This window comes from Brassica napus, chromosome C6 (assembly GCF_020379485.1).
Source record: "Brassica napus cultivar Da-Ae chromosome C6, Da-Ae, whole genome shotgun sequence".
NCBI classification, from domain to species: domain Eukaryota; kingdom Viridiplantae; phylum Streptophyta; class Magnoliopsida; order Brassicales; family Brassicaceae; genus Brassica; species Brassica napus.
Genome location: NC_063449.1, coordinates 41,285,316 through 41,305,964, shown reverse-complemented (window position 1 = coordinate 41,305,964; position 20,649 = coordinate 41,285,316). Strand labels below are relative to the sequence as shown.

Sequence of the window (20,649 nt, the reverse complement as noted above, 5' to 3'; positions counted from 1 at the left end):
GTTAGAGTGTATCTGCCTCGTTCGTTCTCTACTATCATATTGTGCAATATGACACAAGTTCTCATAATCTGTCCTATTTTTTCCTTGTCCCATAGTAGAACCGGGTTTTTAACTATTGCAAACCTTGCTTGCAATACTCCAAAAGCCCGTTCAACATCTTTTCTGGTGGATTCTTGACGTTCGGCAAATAGCTCTGCTTTAGGACCTTGAGGAAGTCGGATGGATTGGATAAATGTTGTCCAGTTTGGATAGATTCCGTCAGTAAGGTAGTATGCCATACGATATGTGTGGTTGTTGACCTTGAACTTAACTTTTGGTGCTCGACCTTGTAAAATGTCATCAAAAACTGGTGACCGATCAAGAACATTGATATCGTTGAGAGTACCTGGCAAGCCAAAAAATGCGTGCCATATCCATAGATCTTGTGATGCCACAGCTTCTAAGACAATTGTCGGCTTCCCTGAACCACGTGTGTACTGGCCTTTCCAAGCCGTTGGGCAGTTTTTCCACTGCCAATGCATACAGTCGATCGAGCCTATCATACCTGGAAACCCGCGTGCCTCTCCAAGATCGAGTAATCGTTGAAGATCCTCCGGTGTAGGTCTTCTTAGATACTCATTTCCAAACAAATGTATTATTCCGTTAGTAAAATTTTCCAAACATAAACGTGATGTACTCTCACCAAGTCGGAGATATTCGTCATACATATCTCCCGATTGACCATATGCCAGTATACGTATAGCCGCTGTACATTTTTGAAGTGCAGAAAGTCCGTACCTGCCGTGAGCATTTCTTCTTTGCTGAAAGTATGGAACTTCATTACTTAGGCGATCGACAATGCGAATGAACAATGGCTTGTTCATTCGAAAACGCCGCCTAAACATGTCTGCTGAATATGTAGGATGATCACTAAAATAGTCGTCCCAAAGCTGTTTCTGTCCTTGTTCTCGATCTCTTTCGATATAACCTCGTCTATTCCGGGTGTTGGCTTGAACATTAATGATTGAATCGATGAAATTATCAACATGTTGATCCACAATTTCTTCAAAGGCTTCATTTAGAATTTCATCTACTTCATCACTTTCATCACTTGACGAGGTCGACATTGTTTTCCGTTTTTTGTAAATTTGGTCAAGTATTTTGGAAAGAAAAACACTTTTGGTATTTTTGGAAAGTGAAAAGATAGACAATTGTTTTGGAAACAGAGAAATAAATTGTTTGCAGAGAGATAGAAAATGTTATGGTTTGCAAAGATAATGAAAGATAAAGAAAGATAGGCAATGAGTTTTGATGTTTTTGGTTTCCAGAAACTAGCGAATGATAGTTTTTTTTTTCCTTCTGCTGTGAAGTTTTTCAGATAATGAAAGACATAGTATATACAGAGCATCCATAGAAATACACCCGTGGGTGTTTTGTTTACAAATCCGTGAACCAAGTTTTTAGTACATACACCCGTGGGTGTCTTCATTACATCCGTGAAACAAGTGAAAAAGAAGTGTAGTCAGAAGGAAAATGCTACACTTTCCGTCAAACAAACTGAGCAACTAGACATAAAACAGACAAAACATAACACTACCCGTGACCTGCAAACTTGTGACTTGATGCCCGTGACCTGCAAAACGAAAAAGAGGAAGGACACAATCAAGTTAGCGAAGCAAATAAAACAAGTTAAAGCCACAGAACAAATGAATAAACAAGTTCAAGCCACAGAACAAATGAATAAACAAGTTCAAGCCACAATCAATTTTTAAAGCCACAATCAAGTTTAAGGCACAATCAAGTTCAAGCAAATAAAACAAGTTAAAGCCACAGAACAAATGAATAAACAAGTTCAAGCCACAATCAATTTTTAAAGCCACAATCAATTTTAAGGCACAATCAAGTTCAAGCAAATAAAACAAGTTAAAGCCACAGAACAAATGAATAAACAAGTTCAAGCCACTGACCAAATCAAAGCATTTCAGATATGAGTTTGTTCTTAAGAGAGACTTCAATATCAGATAGTGTGTCTTCTGGTTTGGCTAGGAGACGGCTAAGGATTTTATTTTTCGATATCTCATTTTTCACAGCTAGGATGTCGTTTATTTGATCAAAAGCTGCTTCATTCCCGTGCTTCCTCCGTTTCGCTGCTTTGCTAGCCTTAACACCAGGAGGCCGCACCTCATCATCCTCGACCACCACCTCCGCTTGATCCTTCCTCTTGTCCGCAGATTCCTTGCCTTTGTCCTTTGCACCATCTTTGGACAGGTAATGTGATCTCCATTTTTGATCGAACCTGAGTTCCCTCCAACAATGTTCTAGACTGAACAATGCCCCATGGTCATTAGTGAAGATTTCATGCGCAACCTTCATTACATCATTCTCATTTTGGCCACTAGCTTGGTTCTTCAAAGCGGCCTCAAAGGATCCTACAAACTTCCCCACCGAGTCGTTCACTCTCCCCCACCTCTGCTTACACTGACTAGACTCTCTAGGAGGACAGCCATTGAGCTGAGGGCTGGCGTTAACGTAGACCTCTATTCTCTTCCAAAATGCCCCTGCCTTCTGGTCATTACCGACAATCGGATCCTTGCTGGTGTTCAACCAAGCACTGATCAGCACCAAGTCTTCTTTTGCCGTCCACTTCCGCCTTTCCAGTGGCTTAGGACCTACAGAGCTCTGACTACTAAAGCTAGGGAACTGAGAAGATTCTACGTCTATTGTTTGAGTGTTCTGTGAAGATGAGAGGTTAACAAAACCGGGAGAGTGGACAAACCCGGTAGAGTTAGCGTAGAGAGGATCCATTTTCGTTTGTGTTTTCTCTAGAGGAGGTCCTATGGTTTTAAACTACTTTTAGCAGAGAACAATTAAACTAAATCTAACTACCAAACATTCATTATAGTTAATGTAAGAATTAATGAATCTACTACATCACAGCTACTACATCACAGCAAAGACATCAAAGCAACGAAATCACAGCAACCAACCACCAAAGGTATGCATTCATTACACATCAAATCATTGTACTTATAGTTGTCGATAAACTTCTAGTTCAGTCTAAGTTCAAACCGGATCATATATATAAGAAAAATTATATTTCTAGTTCAGTTAAAGCTTAAACAGTTTTCATGAGATTGAAAATTACCTATTTTTCAATTTAAAATTAAATTCTACTGCCGTTTTTTCAACTAAAATAAGCCAACCAACCCACATAAACCAACCAACACACATAAAACAATCACTCAAACAGTTTTCATGAGATTGAGGCGTACCTTCTGTTTTTAGTCGAAGCAGACCTTCTGTAGGACACGAACTTTGACATTGAGGTCGTGAACCTGTTCCTGGAAAAAAAGAAAACACTCACAAATGTCAGAATTTTCATCAACGTAAAAGGACACAACTACTGTATTATTTAAAAATAGGAGCATACTCACCTCCAGTGTTTCAATTTGAAGCTTGAGTTTTGCCATCAAAAGAATCACCTCCTCGGACTCCTTCACACGTTTTGTCAGACTCTCGATCTCCTCCTGGACACCAAACACCCAAGGATGACGAAAATGCAACCCATCATCCTTGGTTACAACATAACAAATAGATATCAGAACTATCCATAAGCAAATAACTTATACAAACTGAAAGGGGACTCAGAATCGTTTACCTCGTAGTTCTTGCACGTGAAAAAGCGCTTCCCAGGAAGGCTGTCGTACTCCTCCTTCCCACGAACCTCATTAATGATCCGCAAACCACACAGACACCTCGTCGGAATCCCGTATTGCGCATCAGCCGCGCATTGAAGCATGATGTAGTGCTCCTTTTGCCTCTTCATCTCTCTTCTCTCTTCTGCGGGGTCCATCTGTACCACAAATCACACGATTTAAAACCCTAAAACGAGCCTCTTAATTCGATTAAGTACCCTAAGTCCAAACCGCATGACGAATTAGAACCATAAATCGAAAACCCCCTTTTTGATTTGGAACCCTAACTCGATCGAAACAATGGAAATCGATTTCGCTTTGGACCACAAAATCGATTGTATGAAACCTTTAATATACTCGATTCTCACCTGAGCTCGTGGAGGAGATAGTCCGCCGTCGATTAGATGGACAAAAGCTCCGGCGTCGCCGTCGTTGGAAAAATCACCTCGGAGGCGGAGTAAAATGAGAAAGAAGACAAAATGAAAAACAGATCGCGAAACCCTTGTTTCGCTTCCGTCTACAATAAAAAACACCTCCAATGACCTCTTCCCACGTGGCGTGAACCCGTCTCATACGGTATCATTCGGACGACCCGGTTCACCAAATATCGGGCTTTTTATAATTTTAAAAATACGAAAGGCCCTTAGATCCCGAGCCCATGAACCCCTCATGACCCGCCAATGCAGATGCCCTCTGCTTCCACTACGGCGAGTGAAACAGTCCACCGCAGCTCGCGTGTTCCGAGGGAAAAAGAGTTGTTGGGTTTTGACGGAAACAGTTTCCAGCGAACGATCGGAAGGGAAAGTTCGTAGCTTTCGCAGGCGAAGTCACGAAGCCTTCTCCGCCGCCAAAGGGTCTATTCAGAGCTACCTCTGAATCTGATGAAGCCAACGATATTCAGAAGATAGATTGTGAAGCTAAAAGAAGCATTAACCTATATAGAGGACATAATTATTAAGAAGAAAGAGAAGAGATGCAGCACCAGATTGATATTGCTAAGTCAGAATTTAAAAAAAAAAGAGAGAGAGAAGAAGAATCTATAAACATTTATATGCTAAGTGACATTTCTTTGAAGCATAAGTGAGGTTTCTCGTTGCAATTATTTTTCGCTTCCTGCATGTGGTGGTCTATATATATATTAACTAATTGTTGTTTCAGGACGTCTAGGCCATGAAGACTAAAAGTGGATATGAAGGAGAAGCAGCTCCATGAGCTTGAGGATAAGCTTGTTGTGACTTGTGACCGAGGCAGGTCAGCCAACTTTCTTATATCGTATTTTTAGCTTATGTTAGAGACACATACCCACCCACCCACCTCTATTAGTCATGAATTATATTGTCTTTTAGGAGCAGGCATATACGCCTTCACGATAACTAGTCTCCTAGGTCTGTGGGGATACCATGTTTAAGTCACGTTACAGTTACAATGTTCGAAGCACCTTGATGATCAGAAGAAGGCTGTTGTAGATTCCAGAATGCAGGAGGTTGAAATGGAGCTTGAACAGAGGTGAAACTTATATACGTATGAAATTCGTTTCAGTGTAGGAACGGAAGAAGGTAAAGCACAAGCATCAACAGGTTCCATGGAAAAATAAGCTGAGAGTGTCAATGCCGATATCAGAATAGTGCCAAGTCCCAAGGATAATTATACTCCACCGCTATGTGACAATAACAGGGAAAGTGGAAATGCTGTAAGGCAGTAACACATGAGAAGATTGTTAAGGTACGACTCCTTGAAACATCAAATTAGATCATTCCAATTTTTTTTTGCCAGCATGTGCAGATGTTTTTTCTCTGTATAATATGTGGGCATGTTAATCATAGAATTTATTCAATTCTGATTTCTGAGTAATGGTTTTTATACAGATTGAAGCAGAGACTGAGTTCAAGGATACAAGTATGGGAAAGAGGCCAGTCAAAGTCTCAAAGATCCACCGTTAGAAGCAGGAGGCAGCGGTGAAGAGGATGATCGAACTTTCACTCTTTCAGCATGATCAAAGAAGCTTTGGGTCTTTTTCACAACCTAATCATTTTCTCCCTTTCTCTTTCTCTGAAAGACAAAACTATCCCATAAGTAGGAGTTTCCTGAGAGAAAAAAACATCCTGTTATGTGTTGTTTACTTTATTTATAAAACTTTACTTTCTTTTTCAATCAACTGAAACAAAAGCAAGTGTAATCTTGGAACCAAGGGCTTTGTAGGAAATGCAACATTTGATTCAAATATGCTTTCTACATCGGTAATAGTGCTGGTGTTCAAGGAAACCACACAAAGATTCAGAGATAAGAAACAAAGTTACATAAGTCATTGTCATCGACCTGACATCTATTTTTGGTTCTGTTTGCCTGAAAATCACCAAACAAAAGAAAAGCAAGTCCACAACACAAAATGCTAAAAAAGAAGAAAAGGACTATACAGCTTATATGTAGGATCTTACCAAGATTTTCAGTTTTTGTAATGAATAGGTTTAGAGTGAGTAGATATGCCTCACCTTTCAATGTTAGTACAAAATGAGTGTGGTCCAAAGGAAAGATGGCCATGCAAGAGCATCCATCACTCGCCTTTCATTACTCTAGAAATAAATATCTCCATTAGATTTCAGTTGCAGAGTTCTGTGACATTTGATTAATTCTCTGAATGTTCTTAATCAAGTAACATTACTAATTAGTTACACTCGATTAAGCTTATGTTCATTTTGAGTTAGATTGAGTTTTAACTTTTTAACTATCTCCTCGTCGTATTCATTTATTTTTATTCCTTTTCAAGAAATATATATATATTAATTTCAAGAAATATATTACTCCATATATGTTTTTTCTTCAAAAAAATATTACTCCATATATGTTTCGGCTAGAGAGACTAAAACTTATTTTCATCTAAAAATATTATCAAAAATATAATCCAAAACAACTTAGGGGGTGTATTCAATTTGGAATTTGAGCTGATTTGTATTAAAATGACAAATCTACTGTTATTTAAACATGGATTTAAAAAAATACTTTGAAATCTAGTTTTAAATCCAGTGTTATTAAACTTGTCATTTTATAAAACACTCTGAAATCCACTGTTATTGAACAAAATTTAAGTTAGAGATTTTAAAGTGCTTTAAGTGTTTCTAGAGTGTTTGAGAGGAGTTCTTTAGTTATAAAAATAAAAATCCAAATCTCATGGTTTTATATGGAATTCTAGAGTTATTTAACAAAAATCACGCCAAATTCTCAGATTCTCTTACAATCATTTGAAAACTCATTAAAAATCAAATCACTTCAAATTTCATAATCAATACACCCCCCTTAGTCAATTATAAACATATTGTAAAATATGATTGATTACACAGTTGTTATTAAAGTTAAAATTTATCAAATATGAAAATATCATATTTCAAAACATTAATATTTTCGAAAACATTATATTTTAAGACAGATAAATTAACTGTTTTTGAAGAAAAAATACTTGATAAAAAATTCATAAACCTAAGGAAAGAGATTATTATAACAAATAATAATAAAATGGTGCTGCAGAATTAACAGTTCTCTCTAGATCTACTTTGGGACCAGCGTACGGCCAGCACGTGAGCGTCCGTGCCGTCGCCAGAGCCCTTTCTCTTTCGCTGAAGTTGTTTCTTTTAACCCGTTCTCTGCCGTCCTGTCAACGACCGCCTTGTCCGAGCTCTGGTACCGCAACCATCTCTAACAGTGGCTCGGCTCTTGGAGTAATGACGCGCTCGATTGGAGGTCCACGGTGGAGAGGGAGCGCCTTGCATGCTCAGTTGTGGTGTTTTTCCGGGAGATGGAAGCTAATCTAGATCCGTCTTCATCGGTTTTATGCAGGAGGTGGAGGCTTACTCAGATCCACCGTCGCCGACTTTAGCTTCTGGGAAGGGGAGTCTCCTTTAGCTCCGCCTTCGCCGGCTTTTAGTTATGGAGAGTGGAGGCTTGCAAATCTCTGCGCTGCCGCTTAGAAACCCGGTGTCCTTTGGGTTAAGGTTACTAGTTCGATTTGTGTCAAGTTCGGTGAGGTTGCCGTTAAGGTGGGTGTTTGGGTCACTGCGGATGAGATATCGTTAGACGATGAAGCTTTCTGGCGATGGTGACGACTTTCAAGGGAAGAAAGCAGTGGTTCTCGGTTCGCTTGTCTAGGGTTTGAAGTGATTCAAAGTTGGTGGAGATCTCGGTGATCGATGGAACTCGCCGGCGTGAAGATAGTGCGGTGAAGAACGGTTATGGGTTCGTTGGAGGCTTGTCTGTTTCCAAGCTCCGACGAACGCATGTTTAGATGGTGATGCTTCGGCGGCGTAGAAGCGGAGACTGTTAAGTTGAGACGGTTGCGACGCGTGTCGCATGAACGGAGCAGATATCTCCACGTATCTAGCCTCCTTGACTTGCTATCCGACCAGGTCGTCCGGTTTCTGGGTCTGGGCCGAGGGCTCATTTAGTCTTTTGTTTAGCCCGTAGTCTCTTGAGTTTTAAGCCATTTTTTGTTGTATTCGAGCTTCAGCCGATTACTAGGCTTGATCCATTTATTTAATTTATAAAAAAAAACATTGACGAAAAAAAAAGAATTAACAGTTCTCTTGTAAAGGACTTGGATCTTCTCTGCCTTTCGCTTTCACTCGACCTTCTCTCTTATCATTTTCATTACCATTATTGTTTCTGATTTTTTTCTCTGCTTTGTTAACTGTGCCTTGCTTTTAAAGGTTTTGTTTTATAAATCTTTATTGCTAATGCTTAGTCCTTGTCTAAACCTCTGGCTATATACCCTATAACTTTACAACTTACTTTAGACCAAAAAAAAACTTTACAGCTTACTTCGATATGCTCATACTCTATGGTATTTAACAAACCATAAACCTGTTATGAACATTTTGAAAAATTGCAAATGCTTAGTCGGTTATTTGGATTTAACCCCATAAATTCAGTTTTGTCATGTTGTAGACTGCTAAGGTGCTTACAGATGTCTATATAACACATACAGCTGTGTTTTTATGCAATCATAAGTTAGAGAAACAGATTTGGCTTTTACTCTCTTGTTCTTTCTTGGGTCACTACTTCTTGGCATTTCCTCTACAACAAACCCTAAAGAGAAACAAAGATGGAAAGCAGAGGAACCTCTAAACCGTTATTCTTTTTCTCATGAAATTTCTTGTCTCAAACTAATCTCTATTGGAGAAAAAAAAAGAATACTATTAAGGGTTGTTTTCTTGGAAAAATCTTGTGTACATATCAACCAACATTCATGGTTCTCAAAAGGGTCCCATAAACACATTGTGGTGATAGCTTTGTTTTCATCTTCCAACATTTGCTTCAACAAGTGGAATAATTCCAATACAGAGATAAGATCCACACAAGACTTTTTTATCCTCCTCTTCTTGTATCTTCTCACTATAGCTTCAGTGAAGATGCTTAGATTCACAAAGAAGCAGCAATTATATTTTTTACTATGTGTGTGGTGTTTGGTGGTGAACTGGAGCAGCGCAGAAACAGAGGAAAGTGAAGGAGGTCCAATGGGGGAAACAGAGAAAGCTGCTCTCTACTCTACAGTTCAAGGGTTTGTTGGTGACTCTTGGAATGGCTCCTACCTCTTTCCTGACCCTTGTGGTTGGACTCCGATCCAGGTTCTTTCTCTCATCATTCTTCTTTGATCTCCTTTTGTGTTCACTCAAGAGCAACAAAAATGTACCAATTATGATAAAAGATGTTGAACTTATAAAGATGGTTGAAAATCTGAAGTAAATTTCTATATATGTAATCTAAAGCCAGAAGATAGTAAAAATGAGATTTACTTTCTTTATTTAGTAATTACTAATCAAAATTCCTCTGTTCCATTTTGGTGTGTACTCAACTTCACCAGTGGAATAATAATAAGTTATCATTTCCAGTTTCAGAGAATAATGTCATTTCTTTTTGTGTAACATAAAATTCAATTATATATATATATATATATATCCTCCTCAAATATTTAATTCTTTGTTGTTAACTCTGCAGGGTGTAACTTGTGATCTATTTGATGATCTTTGGTATGTGACTGCTTTAACCTTTGGGTCTATGCGAGACAACTCTCTTGCTTGTACTGAGATTCCAGTGATCAGACCACAACTCTTTGAGCTCAAGCACCTCAAATCTCTCTCTCTATTCAACTGCTTCACATCACCAAACCAATATCTAGCTTCAGTTTCAGACGAGAAGTGGCTGGATCTCTCTAACAACTTGGAGACGCTTGAGATCAGATCAAACCCGGGACTGATCGGTGAACTCCCTTCTTTCATCACTAGCCTCACCAATCTTCAATCTCTAGTGGTGCTAGAAAACCGGTTAACAGGTTCATTGCCAGAGAATTTAGCCAAGTTAACCAGACTGAGACGCTTAGTGCTGTCTGGAAACCGGTTTACAGGGAGAATACCGGAGGTCCATGGCTTAACCGGATTATTGATATTGGATCTAAGCAGGAATTTCTTCTCTGGACCGTTGCCTTTAAGCGTTGGAGGATTGAGTTCACTGCTGAAACTGGATGTTAGTAACAATTACTTGGAAGGAAAGGTACCTATAGAGCTACAGTCCTTAAAGAATCTGACGCTTTTTGATCTTGGGAACAACAGATTCTCAGGTGGACTGACCAAAGAGATCCAAGAGATGAGTTCATTGGTTGAACTTGTTTTGTCCAATAACCATCTCGAAGGGGACTTAACAGGAATAAAGTGGAGAAATCTGAAGAATTTGGTGGTTTTAGATCTCTCCAACACAAGGTTAAAAGGAGAGATTCCATGGTCAATCTTGGAGCTCAAGAAACTGAGGTTCTTAGGTCTAAGCAACAACAGTCTCGGAGGCAAACTCTTTCCTCAAATGGAAACCGAAATGCCTTGTCTAAACGCGCTCTATGTAAATGGAAATAACATCAGTGGAGAGCTGGAGTTCTCTAAGAAGTTCTATGAGAGGATGGGAAGAAGACTTGGTGTTTGGGGAAACCCTAATCTGTGTTACAACGGTGATGAAATCAAGAACCTTCGTGATCATGCTCCTTTTGGAGTGAACCAATGCAAGAGAATGAAGGCGGTGACTTTGGCTTAAGACAGAATCTGGAACTTGGAAAGATACGAAGCTGTGGTCTTTTCTTTCAACCATGCATTTTATTCAACTTTGCCAATATATCTTGTGTGCATTTTTTTCTGTTTTTGTTACTAGCAGTAGTAAGTATCAGACATAACATGTGTACGTATAAATAAAAGAAAGAAACCCCAATTGGAAAAAAATCGTTTATTGTTTTTTCTGCAGCGTCACCAAACAAGAAGGCGATCAAATGTAGTGTAATAACAAAAACAAACACAAAATGATCAAATTTGATGGGTTTATTTTAATAAGAAGTTACACTCGAATTGTTTAGTTTTGAGCATTCCACGGAGACTTATTTTTGGGTTCACCTTTAGGTTCACCAACCAATAGTATTGTGTTATTTTATATTTGATATCTTTTAAAATAGAAAACAAAATATTGCCAAATTATATTATCTTTTCAAAATTAAAAAGTAGAAAATAAAAAATAAAAAATAATAGTAATTACAAAAAAAAAAAATTTTAACGTCGTCAGCAAAACATTAAACCCTAAATCCTAATCCCTAAACCTTAAATCCTAAACCCTAAACCCTTGGGTAAACCCTAAACTCTAGGATAAATCTTAAACTCTAGGATAAATCTTAAACTCTAAATCAAAATCACTAAACACTAAAACATTCAAGGGTTTAGGGTTTAGGATTTAGGGTTTAGAGTTTTAGGGTTTAGTGTTTTTATTTAGAGTTTATGATTTATCCAAGGGTTTAGGGTTTACCCAAGGGTTTAGAGTTTACCCAAGAGTTTAGGGTTTACCCAAGGGTTTAGGTTTATCCAAAGGTTTAGGGTTTAGGATTTAGGGTTTAGGGATTAGGATTTAGGGTTTACTGTTTTGCCGACGACGTTAAAAAGATTTTTTTAATTCTTTTTTCTGTAGCTGCTATTTTTTTTAACTTTTTTAATTTTCAAAACATAATATAACTTGATAATATTTTGTTTCATCGAAATTGAAATAATGAAACCCTATTGACTGGTGAACCTAGGAGGTGAACCTAGGGTGAACCCAAGAATAAATCTTCCACAAATATTATAAAGATGTGTTAGTATTTGATGTCTCGAGTTTTAACCCGATTATCTAACTGCAAGTGCACAGTAAAGTACGCAGTAGTAATACAGGATCGAATCCACAGGGACCGATGATCACACGTAGAGTTGCAGACAAGTTAATAGCTACAGCGAATCAAGATATATTTTTGATGGTTTTTATTTAATTTTCTTGGGTGTCACAAAACATAAACAAGTATGTAAAAAGATGATTTAAACGATTTGAAAACTATTTTAAAACAAACGTTGGGCATTGGGAATTCTCAGGGATTTCTTTTTAATCAAGATACAATTAATGGAAGACACATGGATATATTAAGAACCGTCTAGAACTCAAACACGATATTAGAATTAACCTACTTCCGTAGCGCTAATTCTCTATGTCATAGAAATCTCCACACTAACTTCCGCTGAGTTTCAATTTCTAAACAAGCATTAAGAACAGGTTCAATATGTTCACAAAGCGCAATAACATCAACTTCCGAGGGTTAAGGACACTTTGCTCATCTAAAGTATTTTCGGAAGTTCAAACAATCACTTTCGGTGCATCAAACAATCTGAAATCATGAACTAAGTGATCAATTCAGTTCAAGCAGTAAGAAATCCATTAGATGAAGAACCAAAACGTAATCCCTTAGTCTACACACGTTTTATGGATCAAAACATCAAGAAATCCCCTATGAGAACCCCTAAACCCAACTAGATGACTACTCACACATAACTAAGCAAGAACAAAACGATTTTGATGAAGAAAACATGATAAGATTGTATTAAAACAGAGTAAAGGTTCAGAAGATCTTCTCCAAATGGTTTTGAGATGAACTCCTTTACAAATCTTCACAAATCACACCAAAACAAGTACAAAACACTCAAATCTTCTCTCTAGAACTTCTAAATCTCCTCCTTGGTCGCCCCTGGTCTTTTCTGAGTCTCCAATGTCGAGTTCTTCCGTGCATTATTGAGGGGAGTGGGTAAAAAGGAGTGAAAAGCTCGTTTGTGCGTGTGGAGCCCGTAGCGCCTGAGATCGGTCGATCCACATGGACCGGATCGGTCGATCTAGGGCATGAAAGCGTGAGATCGGTCGATCCACGTTGTCTGGATCGGTCGATCTGTGGCTCTGTGCGATCAATACTTCTCGTTCGGTCCATCTTGCTTCTGAATAAATCCCGAATGCGTTCTTTTCTTTCAAGCTATCTAGTAACCTGCATATTACACTTAAGAACACCAAAACGCATCAAATAGACCAAAACATTAATTAAAACCGACCATTTATTTGCTCCAAAACGAGTTTAAAACCGTTAAAAACACGGAATATCAACTCCCCCAGACTTGAATCTTTGCTTGTCCTCAAGTAAAGAGGATTAAAATTTGGGAGCTCACTAACCCTCAGTAGACCTTACCTTGTGATTTCGCTAACCACTTAAATCAGAGACTGTCAAGGCATTCATTCCAAATCCCCACCAAGACCGCGCAAACCTTTCCATATTTCAGACCTGCAAGTCTCAGTTTCAAGTAATCAACTCTTTACATTCATTAAAAAGTGCGTGACCTTTCCACCAAAGATATCTCCATCAGGTATAACGGGCTCGGTGTTTGGGAGGCTGTTTTAGTGTTTAATTAGGTGAGGCTCAAGTGTTTGTGGGTATCAGCGATAACAAAAAATGCAAAACATTATGCAAAATCGCTGGAGAAACCGAGTATATTGATAACCACGTTTTCGAACTGCTCAAGTTCAAATGATCAAAACCCAACAAATCTCAAACTCTAACCCCAAATTTAAACAACGCATCATCTCTGGTACACAAAATAAAAATAAAATGTCTAAATCAAATCTATTGAATGAGATATAAACATGAACTTTTTTTTTTTTTTTTTTTTTTTTTTTTTTTTTTAGAACGAAAACTTATACAAACCGAAATCGAATATATACACTGCGATGCAATCACACACTTACAACACCCAATTTTTCTATTTACACCTCTAGACACACAGGTCCGTGTCTAACCACCTAAATGTTCCGATCCTACCTAAGCAGTCGGATGAACCATGTCTACCCTAATTTCTCCATTGTTTTTGCACATGTATGCACATATGATCATTGTGTAAGAATGCATGGAGATGAAATAAAAGGGTAAGGTGTAGGTGAGGTACCAAACTATTGATGAGTCTGGCCATTCAGGATTATTAAAAAGTGGTAGAATGTGGTAAAGAAAATCCTGAATGTGTATATGGTATACCGTTTCCTGATGTTGATTCCTGGTCAAAAGAAATTAAATTCATTAATGGTCAAAAATAGTTGAGTCGATTACAATTCACCGAGACTTGATAAAAGATTTAAGGAGAGGTTGCTTGGTCAAGTGGTTCCTCGGTTTGTCTGCGCTAACAGTCCTGAAAAATGGTCAATATGAAATGTAATGCACAACACACAAGGAAATAGTCTAATAATCATCACAGGGTCTGAGAAAAATACGTAGAGAGTTTTTTTTTTTTTTTTTTTTTTTTTTTTTTTAAAAAACAATCAAATCCGATAAACTAAGAAAATAAGAGAAATAAAAGCAATATGGTACATAAGTAGCATCCTCCCCCAGACTTACTTCACACCGTCTCGGTGTGAAAATAATTCCAAGAGAGATTACCGATCAGGCGTTGCGGTCAGTACGCCTCTTGGAGCGCCTCTCCAAGGCTCCATCATCATCAGAGTCCTCCGCTGCCTCAGGTCCAGCAGCGGTGTCGTGAGCGCCTGAGTCGTCATCGCTATCTCCAGAAACAGCTGGCTGTGATGCGCATCCCTTCTTAATGTTGCAGATTCCCTTCCACATCTTCAGCAGTATGGAGTTGTTGGTTTGATGGCTCTTGATGGACCAAGCGTTGATCTCAGCAGCGGATGCAGTAGCGGGAGGTGCTGGTGGCAGCATATACGGAGTGAAATCCGTGGGGAAAAGACTTTCCTCATCTTCAGGTTCCTCCTCTATATCATCATGTGGTGCCTGCTGGTGTGTCGATGATGATGCGACTCCTTTCTTCTTCAGTGTCGCGGGTCTGGTGCAGAGAGATGGAGGCGGTGGTAGAAATATGAGGGCACCTGGATCAGTCAGCTCGGTGATGGCGGTATCGGGTAGCTTGACAAATTGCTCTCTCCCTTGTTGGTTCTGGAACTGGTAGATATGAGGGGCGGACTTGTCGATGCTTCCTCGCCAAGGGCCGGTGAGGTAGTGGCTGCTAATGAGTGCTCTCATGTCGAAAAAGTTCTGATACATCCCCTTCTTATCCACCACTCTGTCAACAGGTGGAAGAAACACTCCACAATGCCTTAAGATCTGTGTGATAACCGCTCCAAACCCACATCTCTTCGTATCTGAAACTTTGAAGTACGCAAGCTTCTCCGCGATCACAGCTCCTATGTTTATGTCCTTCCCGCTAACATAGGTAATGTCCGCGCCTTGAGGCCATAGGTGTCCAGCCCCGATGAACAGAAGAGCTAGCTCATCTTTTGTCACTGCAGCGGGTTCCGTCTTCCCATAGATAACACTGCTGATCACTCTCACTGCATATCGCAGAACAGGGCTACGAATCTAGCTTGCTTGGCCTCTCGAGAGATGAAGTTTCCTGAAGCGATGAATGTCCAGAAATCATTGTGTTCCGGGAAGTCAGGAACACAAGATTGACGTCCTTTCCCGAACCCAAAGACGTCGCACAGCTGAAAGATGGTCATGGAGTGGAACTGCCTGTTCACAATGAAGGAGAACATCGCCTTATCAGCTACCGGGTTGTCCTCGTCAGGATGGTAGAGGCGGGCTGATGCGAGGAACTGCCTGGTCAAATCAGCATAGCAATCACAGTGGAGATCGAAGATGTACCCCAGGCCAATCTTCTCGAACAAGGCTTCAATATCCTCGGTTATCCCCAATGCATCTGTAGTGTCTCTGTGAGCGAAGCGCGACGGACATATTTCCACTCCCCTCATCTGCTCATAGAAATCATCATCATGTATATCCCACTGCTGTGTTATCTCTCGATTCGCAGGATGAGACCTATCCGTCTTTCGGAACCTGCCCTTTGTGCTGAGCCTAGCAGTCTGTACCGAGGAACTCCCACGCTCACCCTGCTTCTTCTGTCTCTTAGGCATTATCTGCAAAATTAATTCATCAAAACCCAAGTAAGAGACAAATAGAAAAACACTCTTATAAAATCAATTTGATCAATCCCCTAAACATGTAAAAATTTAGCACACATCTCTTCTCAAAACTCAAGATAACACATCACACTCATTCCATTTTCGTTTTTCAATTAAACTCCAAAATAAATTTTTTTTTTTTTTTTTTTTTTCAATCGCAAATCAACCCACAAATGGGCAATCAAGGTAACCCATGAGTATAATCATCACAAATAAACCATCCTAGATGCTATTCCATTTAGAATTCGGAGATTCCCCTACATCCAACCCTAGGGCGATTTTAGATTCCAAATTTAGGAGTCATACCTGTGTCTTGATGAAAACTGATGGTAGAAACGGATAGAGCTTGAAAAACTAATGAGTTTAGCACCAAGAATTACAAAAATCGGTTGAGAAATGATGAAAATCGATTTGGGTGTTCTTGAGAGGTTTGAGAGAGTTTGAGAGGAGAGGAAGATGAAATTTCATCAATTTTGATCGACATTTTCGCGAGTGGGTGTTTGTATGGGTGTTTTCCGGTTTAATTTGAGTGAAATCAAACCGGACATGGCTTACCTTGGATCGACCGATCCCATAATTATGGATCGACCGATCTTTGACTTGGATCGACCGCTCTTAGTTTCCCGGATCGACCGATCCGTGCCTTGGATCGACCGATCTTAGTGTCGTGAATCGATCGATCTATGCCTGATCGTGATACATGCCCTAAAATCATCTAAAAACACAACCAAAAATCAATTCACACAAGAAAACATAATCACAAAAGAGAAAGAAAATCAAACCATGTGGGTTGCCTCCCAGTCAGCGCTTGTTTAAAGTCGCGAGCCTGACTATTTTGTTGTCCTTAGGCGAGATCGGGTTCCGTTAAAGGAATGTTGGTTCCTTCTTCGGGTTTTGCATCTGTGAAGTAAGGTTTCAGCCTCTGCCCATTGACTGTGAACTTCCTCCCATTGTCTTCCAAGACCACAGCTCCATAAGGTCTAACGTCTGTGATGGTGAAAGGTCCGGACCAACGAGACTTAAGCTTTCCAGGAAATAGCTTTAGTCTAGAGTTGAACAGAAGGACTTTGTCTCCAGCAGCGAAGTCTCTCGGGATTATCTTTCTGTCATGCCACGCCTTAGTTCTTTCCTTGTAGATTTTGGTGTTCTCATAGGCGTTCAACCGAATCTCGTCCAGCTCGTTCAACTGAACCATCCTCCTTTCTGCAGCGGTTTTAATGTCGAAGTTCATCAACTTCGTTGCCCAAAAACCACTGTACTCCAATTCCACAGGTAGGTGACAAGACTTTCCATAGACCAGATTAAAAGGAGTGGTGCCCAAGGGAGTCTTGTAGGCGGTTCTATACGCCCATAAGGCGTCATCAAGCTTCACAGCCCAGTCTTTCCTTGTTTTGCCTACAGCCTTCTCCAAAATCCCTTGATTTCTCGGTTCGATATTTCAACCTGCCCACTTGTCTGAGGATGATAAGGTGTAGCTACCTTATGCTTTACTCCATGTTTCTTCAGCAGTTTATCGAACGTCTTGTTGATGAAGTGAGAGCCTCCATCACTAATAACCACTCTCGGGATCCCGAATCTTGGAAAAATGACTGTCTTGAACATTTTCTTGACAACACTAGAGTCATTTGTCTTGCTGGCTACTGCTTCCACCCACTTGGAGACATAATCAACCGCAACCAAGATGTACTCATTTCCATAAGAAGATGGGAAAGGGCCCATAAAATCAATTCCCCATACATCAAAAACTTCAACTTCAAGGATGAAATTTTGGGGCATCTCATTTCTCTTACTGATGTTACCCTTCCGCTGACATGCATCACACTTTGAGACAAACTCATGGGCGTCTCTGAAAAGTGTAGGCCACCAGTAACCAGCCTGCAGGACCTTAGAAACCGTCTTGAATGTTGCAAAATGGCCTGCGTATTCTGAGCTGTGGCAGTGGAAAAGAATCCCTTGCATCTCATTCTCCAGAACGCATCTCCTGAATAAACCATCTGAGCATCTCTTGTAGAGGAAGGGATCATCCCAGTAATAGTGGTTCACATCTCTCATGAACTTCTTCCTCTCATATCCCTTCAGGTTCGGTGGTTCAATTCCAGCACATAGGTAGTTTGCAAAGTCTGCAAACCATGGGAGATCATCCTGAATTTGTCTCATGGCACAGCAATCAGCCTGATCCAAATACTCATCCTCCAGCAAGGTGATCACATAGACATTCTCCTCGGGTAATGTATCATCCAGTGGTGTTTCAGCTTCCACTCTCATTCGGGAAAGATGATCTGCCACTCCATTTTCTGCTCCTCTCTTGTCTCTGATCTCAATATCAAACTCCTGTAGGAGTAAGATCCACCTTAAGAGTCTCGGTTTAGCATCTTTTTTCGTCATCAGGTACTTCAAGGCTGCATGATCTGTGTGCACAATTACTTTCGAGCCCACCAAATAGGACCTGAACTTCTCGAAAGCATAAACTACTGCCAGCAACTCCTTCTCAGTGGTAGCATACTTGATTTGAGCATCATCAAGCGTTCGGCTGGCATAATAGATCACATGGAGTTTCTTGTCTTTTCTCTGCCCCAAAACAGCTCCAATCGCGTAATCACTTGCGTCACACATTATTTCAAATGGCAAGTCCCAATCTGGTGGCTGCACAATGGGAGCACTGACTAGAGACTTCTTGAGAATCTGAAACGCAGCGAGGCAGTCAGCATCAAAAACAAACTTCGCTTCTTTGCACAGCAGACGGGTGAGTGGCCTCGCTATCATAGAGAAGTCTTTGATAAACCTCCTGTAGAAACCGGCATGTCCCAGAAAACTCCGAATATCCCTCACTGTCCTGGGAGGCTGTAGGCTGGTCATAACTTCAATCTTTGCTTTGTCAACCTCGATACCCTGCTCTGATATCCTGTGACCCAAAACAATGCCATCTTTCACCATGAAATGACACTTCTCCCAATTTAACACCAAGTTCTTCTCCTCACATCTTTCCAGCACCTTGCACAGATTAGCAAGGCAGTCGCTAAATGAAGAACCGTAGACTGAGAAATCGTCCATAAAAACCTCCATAATGTCCTCAATAAGATCAGTAAAGATCGACATCATGCATCTCTGGAAAGTGGCAGGAGCATTGCACAATCCGAAGGCATTCTCCTGTAGGCAAAAGTACCGTATGGGCAGGTGAATGTTGTCTTCTCTTGGTCGTCTGGATGAATGGGTATCTGAAAGAACCCGGAGTAGCCATCGAGAAAACAGTAGTAGGGGTGGTTGGCTAGTCTTTCCAGCATCTGGTCAATGAAAGGAAGTGGGAAGTGGTCCTTCCTTGTGGCTGAGTTTAGCTTCCTGTAGTCAATGCACATCCTATGCCCTGTGACTGTTCTGGTAGGAATCAGCTCAGCTTCTCATTTGTGATGACAGTGATGCCACCCTTCTTAGGAACCACATGAACCGGGCTCACCCAAGTGCTGTCTGAAATTGGGTAGATCACCCCTGCACTCAACAGCTTTAGAATCTCCTTTTTCACAACTTCCATCAGTTTGGGATTCAGTCTTCGCTGGTGCTCTATGGACGTCTTTGACTCATCCTCCAAGTGAATCTTGTGCATGCAAAGATCTGGAGAAATACCTGTAATATCATCCAAAGAGTACCCCAATGCTTTTCTATACTTTCGCAATTTTGAAAGAAGCAAAGCGGTCTCCACATTATTCAGGTTAGCACAAATAATAACAGGATATGTGGAATTCGGTCCCAAGAATGCATACCTCAGCCCAGCTGGGAGGGCTTTAAGTTCCACCTTTGGAGCATTCTCCTCACTCCAATCTGGTTGGGAGGATGACGGTTTGACGGTTTTATCGGTGCCTGAGTCTTCAAGGCTGACATAGGCGACATGCTTCTCAATCGGTGAGGCTGAATCCAAAATCTCAGAAAATCCAACCACTTCTTGGTTCATGAACCCGAACTCACTCTCCCTTTGGGTCAATGCGACTTGTAGAGGATCATCAGTGTGCAACTCTTCATCCATTTCCTCCACCAGTTCAGTCAATGTATCAACCCAGAAAGTCTGTCCATCAATAGTCGGATTTTTCAGCACCTTCTCCACATTGTATCTCATCGCCATGTCTCCTAGACGTAAGTCTATATGCCCATTCTGTACATCAATCATGGCTCCAGCAGTAGCTAAAAATGGTCTGCCCAAAATGAGAGGATCTTTAGGTTCCTCTTCCAGCTCCAGAACTACAAAATCGGTAAGCACATATCCCTTTCCAACACCAACAGGGATGTTTTCTAGTACACCGACTGGTCTTCGCACTGATCGGTCAGCAAGGACCAAGGAGATCCTTGTAGGTTTGTAGTTCGTCATGCCTAGCCTCTCAGAGACAGAGAAAGGCATTAGGCTCACTCCTGAACCCAGATCTGTTCTTGAGATCGGTCGATCTCTTTCTCTCTCGATTCCTCAATCGTTTTTCCACTCCTAAGTGTTATAGCATTCACAAACTCCTTGGGATTCGTCTCTGACTTCCCTGGTAGAAATCCAGGTGCTGTTCTGCTGCTGGAGGCGGTTTGAGCAACTTGCTTTTCCAAAACTTTCAAATGGGTGTTCAAAGCTTCGAACTTCCCATTAAGCTCTCCATACATGTTATCCACCTTGGTGTTTATCTCTGCAGTG

At 40.4% G+C, this 20,649-nt stretch overlaps 2 protein-coding genes and 1 long non-coding RNA gene across 5 annotated transcripts; 2 read left to right on the top strand and 1 right to left on the bottom strand.

Annotated features, from left to right (window-relative positions):
* Window positions 1–827: 827 nt before the first annotated feature.
* Window positions 828–3,871, bottom strand: LOC125589279 (glutathione S-transferase T3-like). 2 transcript variants are annotated; one of them, XR_007325465.1, is made up of 3 exons: window positions 3,414–3,871; window positions 3,252–3,320; window positions 828–1,612 (listed from the first exon to the last, which is right to left on the bottom strand). XR_007325465.1 is itself a non-coding variant. In XM_048761824.1 (2 exons), exon 2 carries the CDS (start codon window positions 2,782–2,784, stop codon window positions 1,951–1,953), a length of 834 nt encoding a protein of 277 aa, XP_048617781.1. In that variant the 5' UTR covers window positions 2,785–3,320; window positions 3,414–3,871; the 3' UTR covers window positions 828–1,950. The 2 variants fall into 2 exon arrangements, 1 of the variants encoding a protein (XP_048617781.1); XM_048761824.1 differs by having other exon boundaries at window positions 828–3,320.
* Window positions 3,872–4,031: 160 nt separating this feature from the next.
* Window positions 4,032–5,825, top strand: LOC106406656. Of its 2 annotated transcripts, XR_007325466.1 has the most exons (4): window positions 4,348–4,754; window positions 4,833–4,925; window positions 5,021–5,396; window positions 5,540–5,825. It is a non-coding gene; the product is annotated as an uncharacterized LOC106406656 (long non-coding RNA). The 2 variants fall into 2 exon arrangements; XR_001281591.3 differs by having other exon boundaries at window positions 4,032–4,754; window positions 5,021–5,825.
* A 2,718-nt stretch (window positions 5,826–8,543) lies between these two features.
* Window positions 8,544–10,931, top strand: LOC106406655 (piriformospora indica-insensitive protein 2-like). The gene is made up of 2 exons (XM_013847352.3): window positions 8,544–9,286; window positions 9,657–10,931. Exons 1-2 carry the CDS (start codon window positions 9,071–9,073, stop codon window positions 10,734–10,736), a joined length of 1,296 nt encoding a protein of 431 aa, XP_013702806.2. The 5' UTR covers window positions 8,544–9,070; the 3' UTR covers window positions 10,737–10,931.
* The last annotated feature ends 9,718 nt before the right edge of the window (window positions 10,932–20,649 follow it).

What these genes read in the sequence shown, in the direction of transcription:
- LOC125589279 (XM_048761824.1), bottom strand. Translation starts at nt 2,784, where the DNA reads ATGGATCCTCTCTACGCTAACTCTACCGGGTTTGTCCACTCTCCCGGT.
- LOC106406655 (XM_013847352.3), top strand. Translation starts at nt 9,071, where the DNA reads ATGCTTAGATTCACAAAGAAGCAGCAATTATATTTTTTACTATGTGTG. An exon ending in GTGGTTGGACTCCGATCCAG is followed by an intron (nt 9,287 to 9,656) that starts GTTCTTTCTCTC and finishes TTAACTCTGCAG; the next exon opens with GGTGTAACTTGTGATCTATT.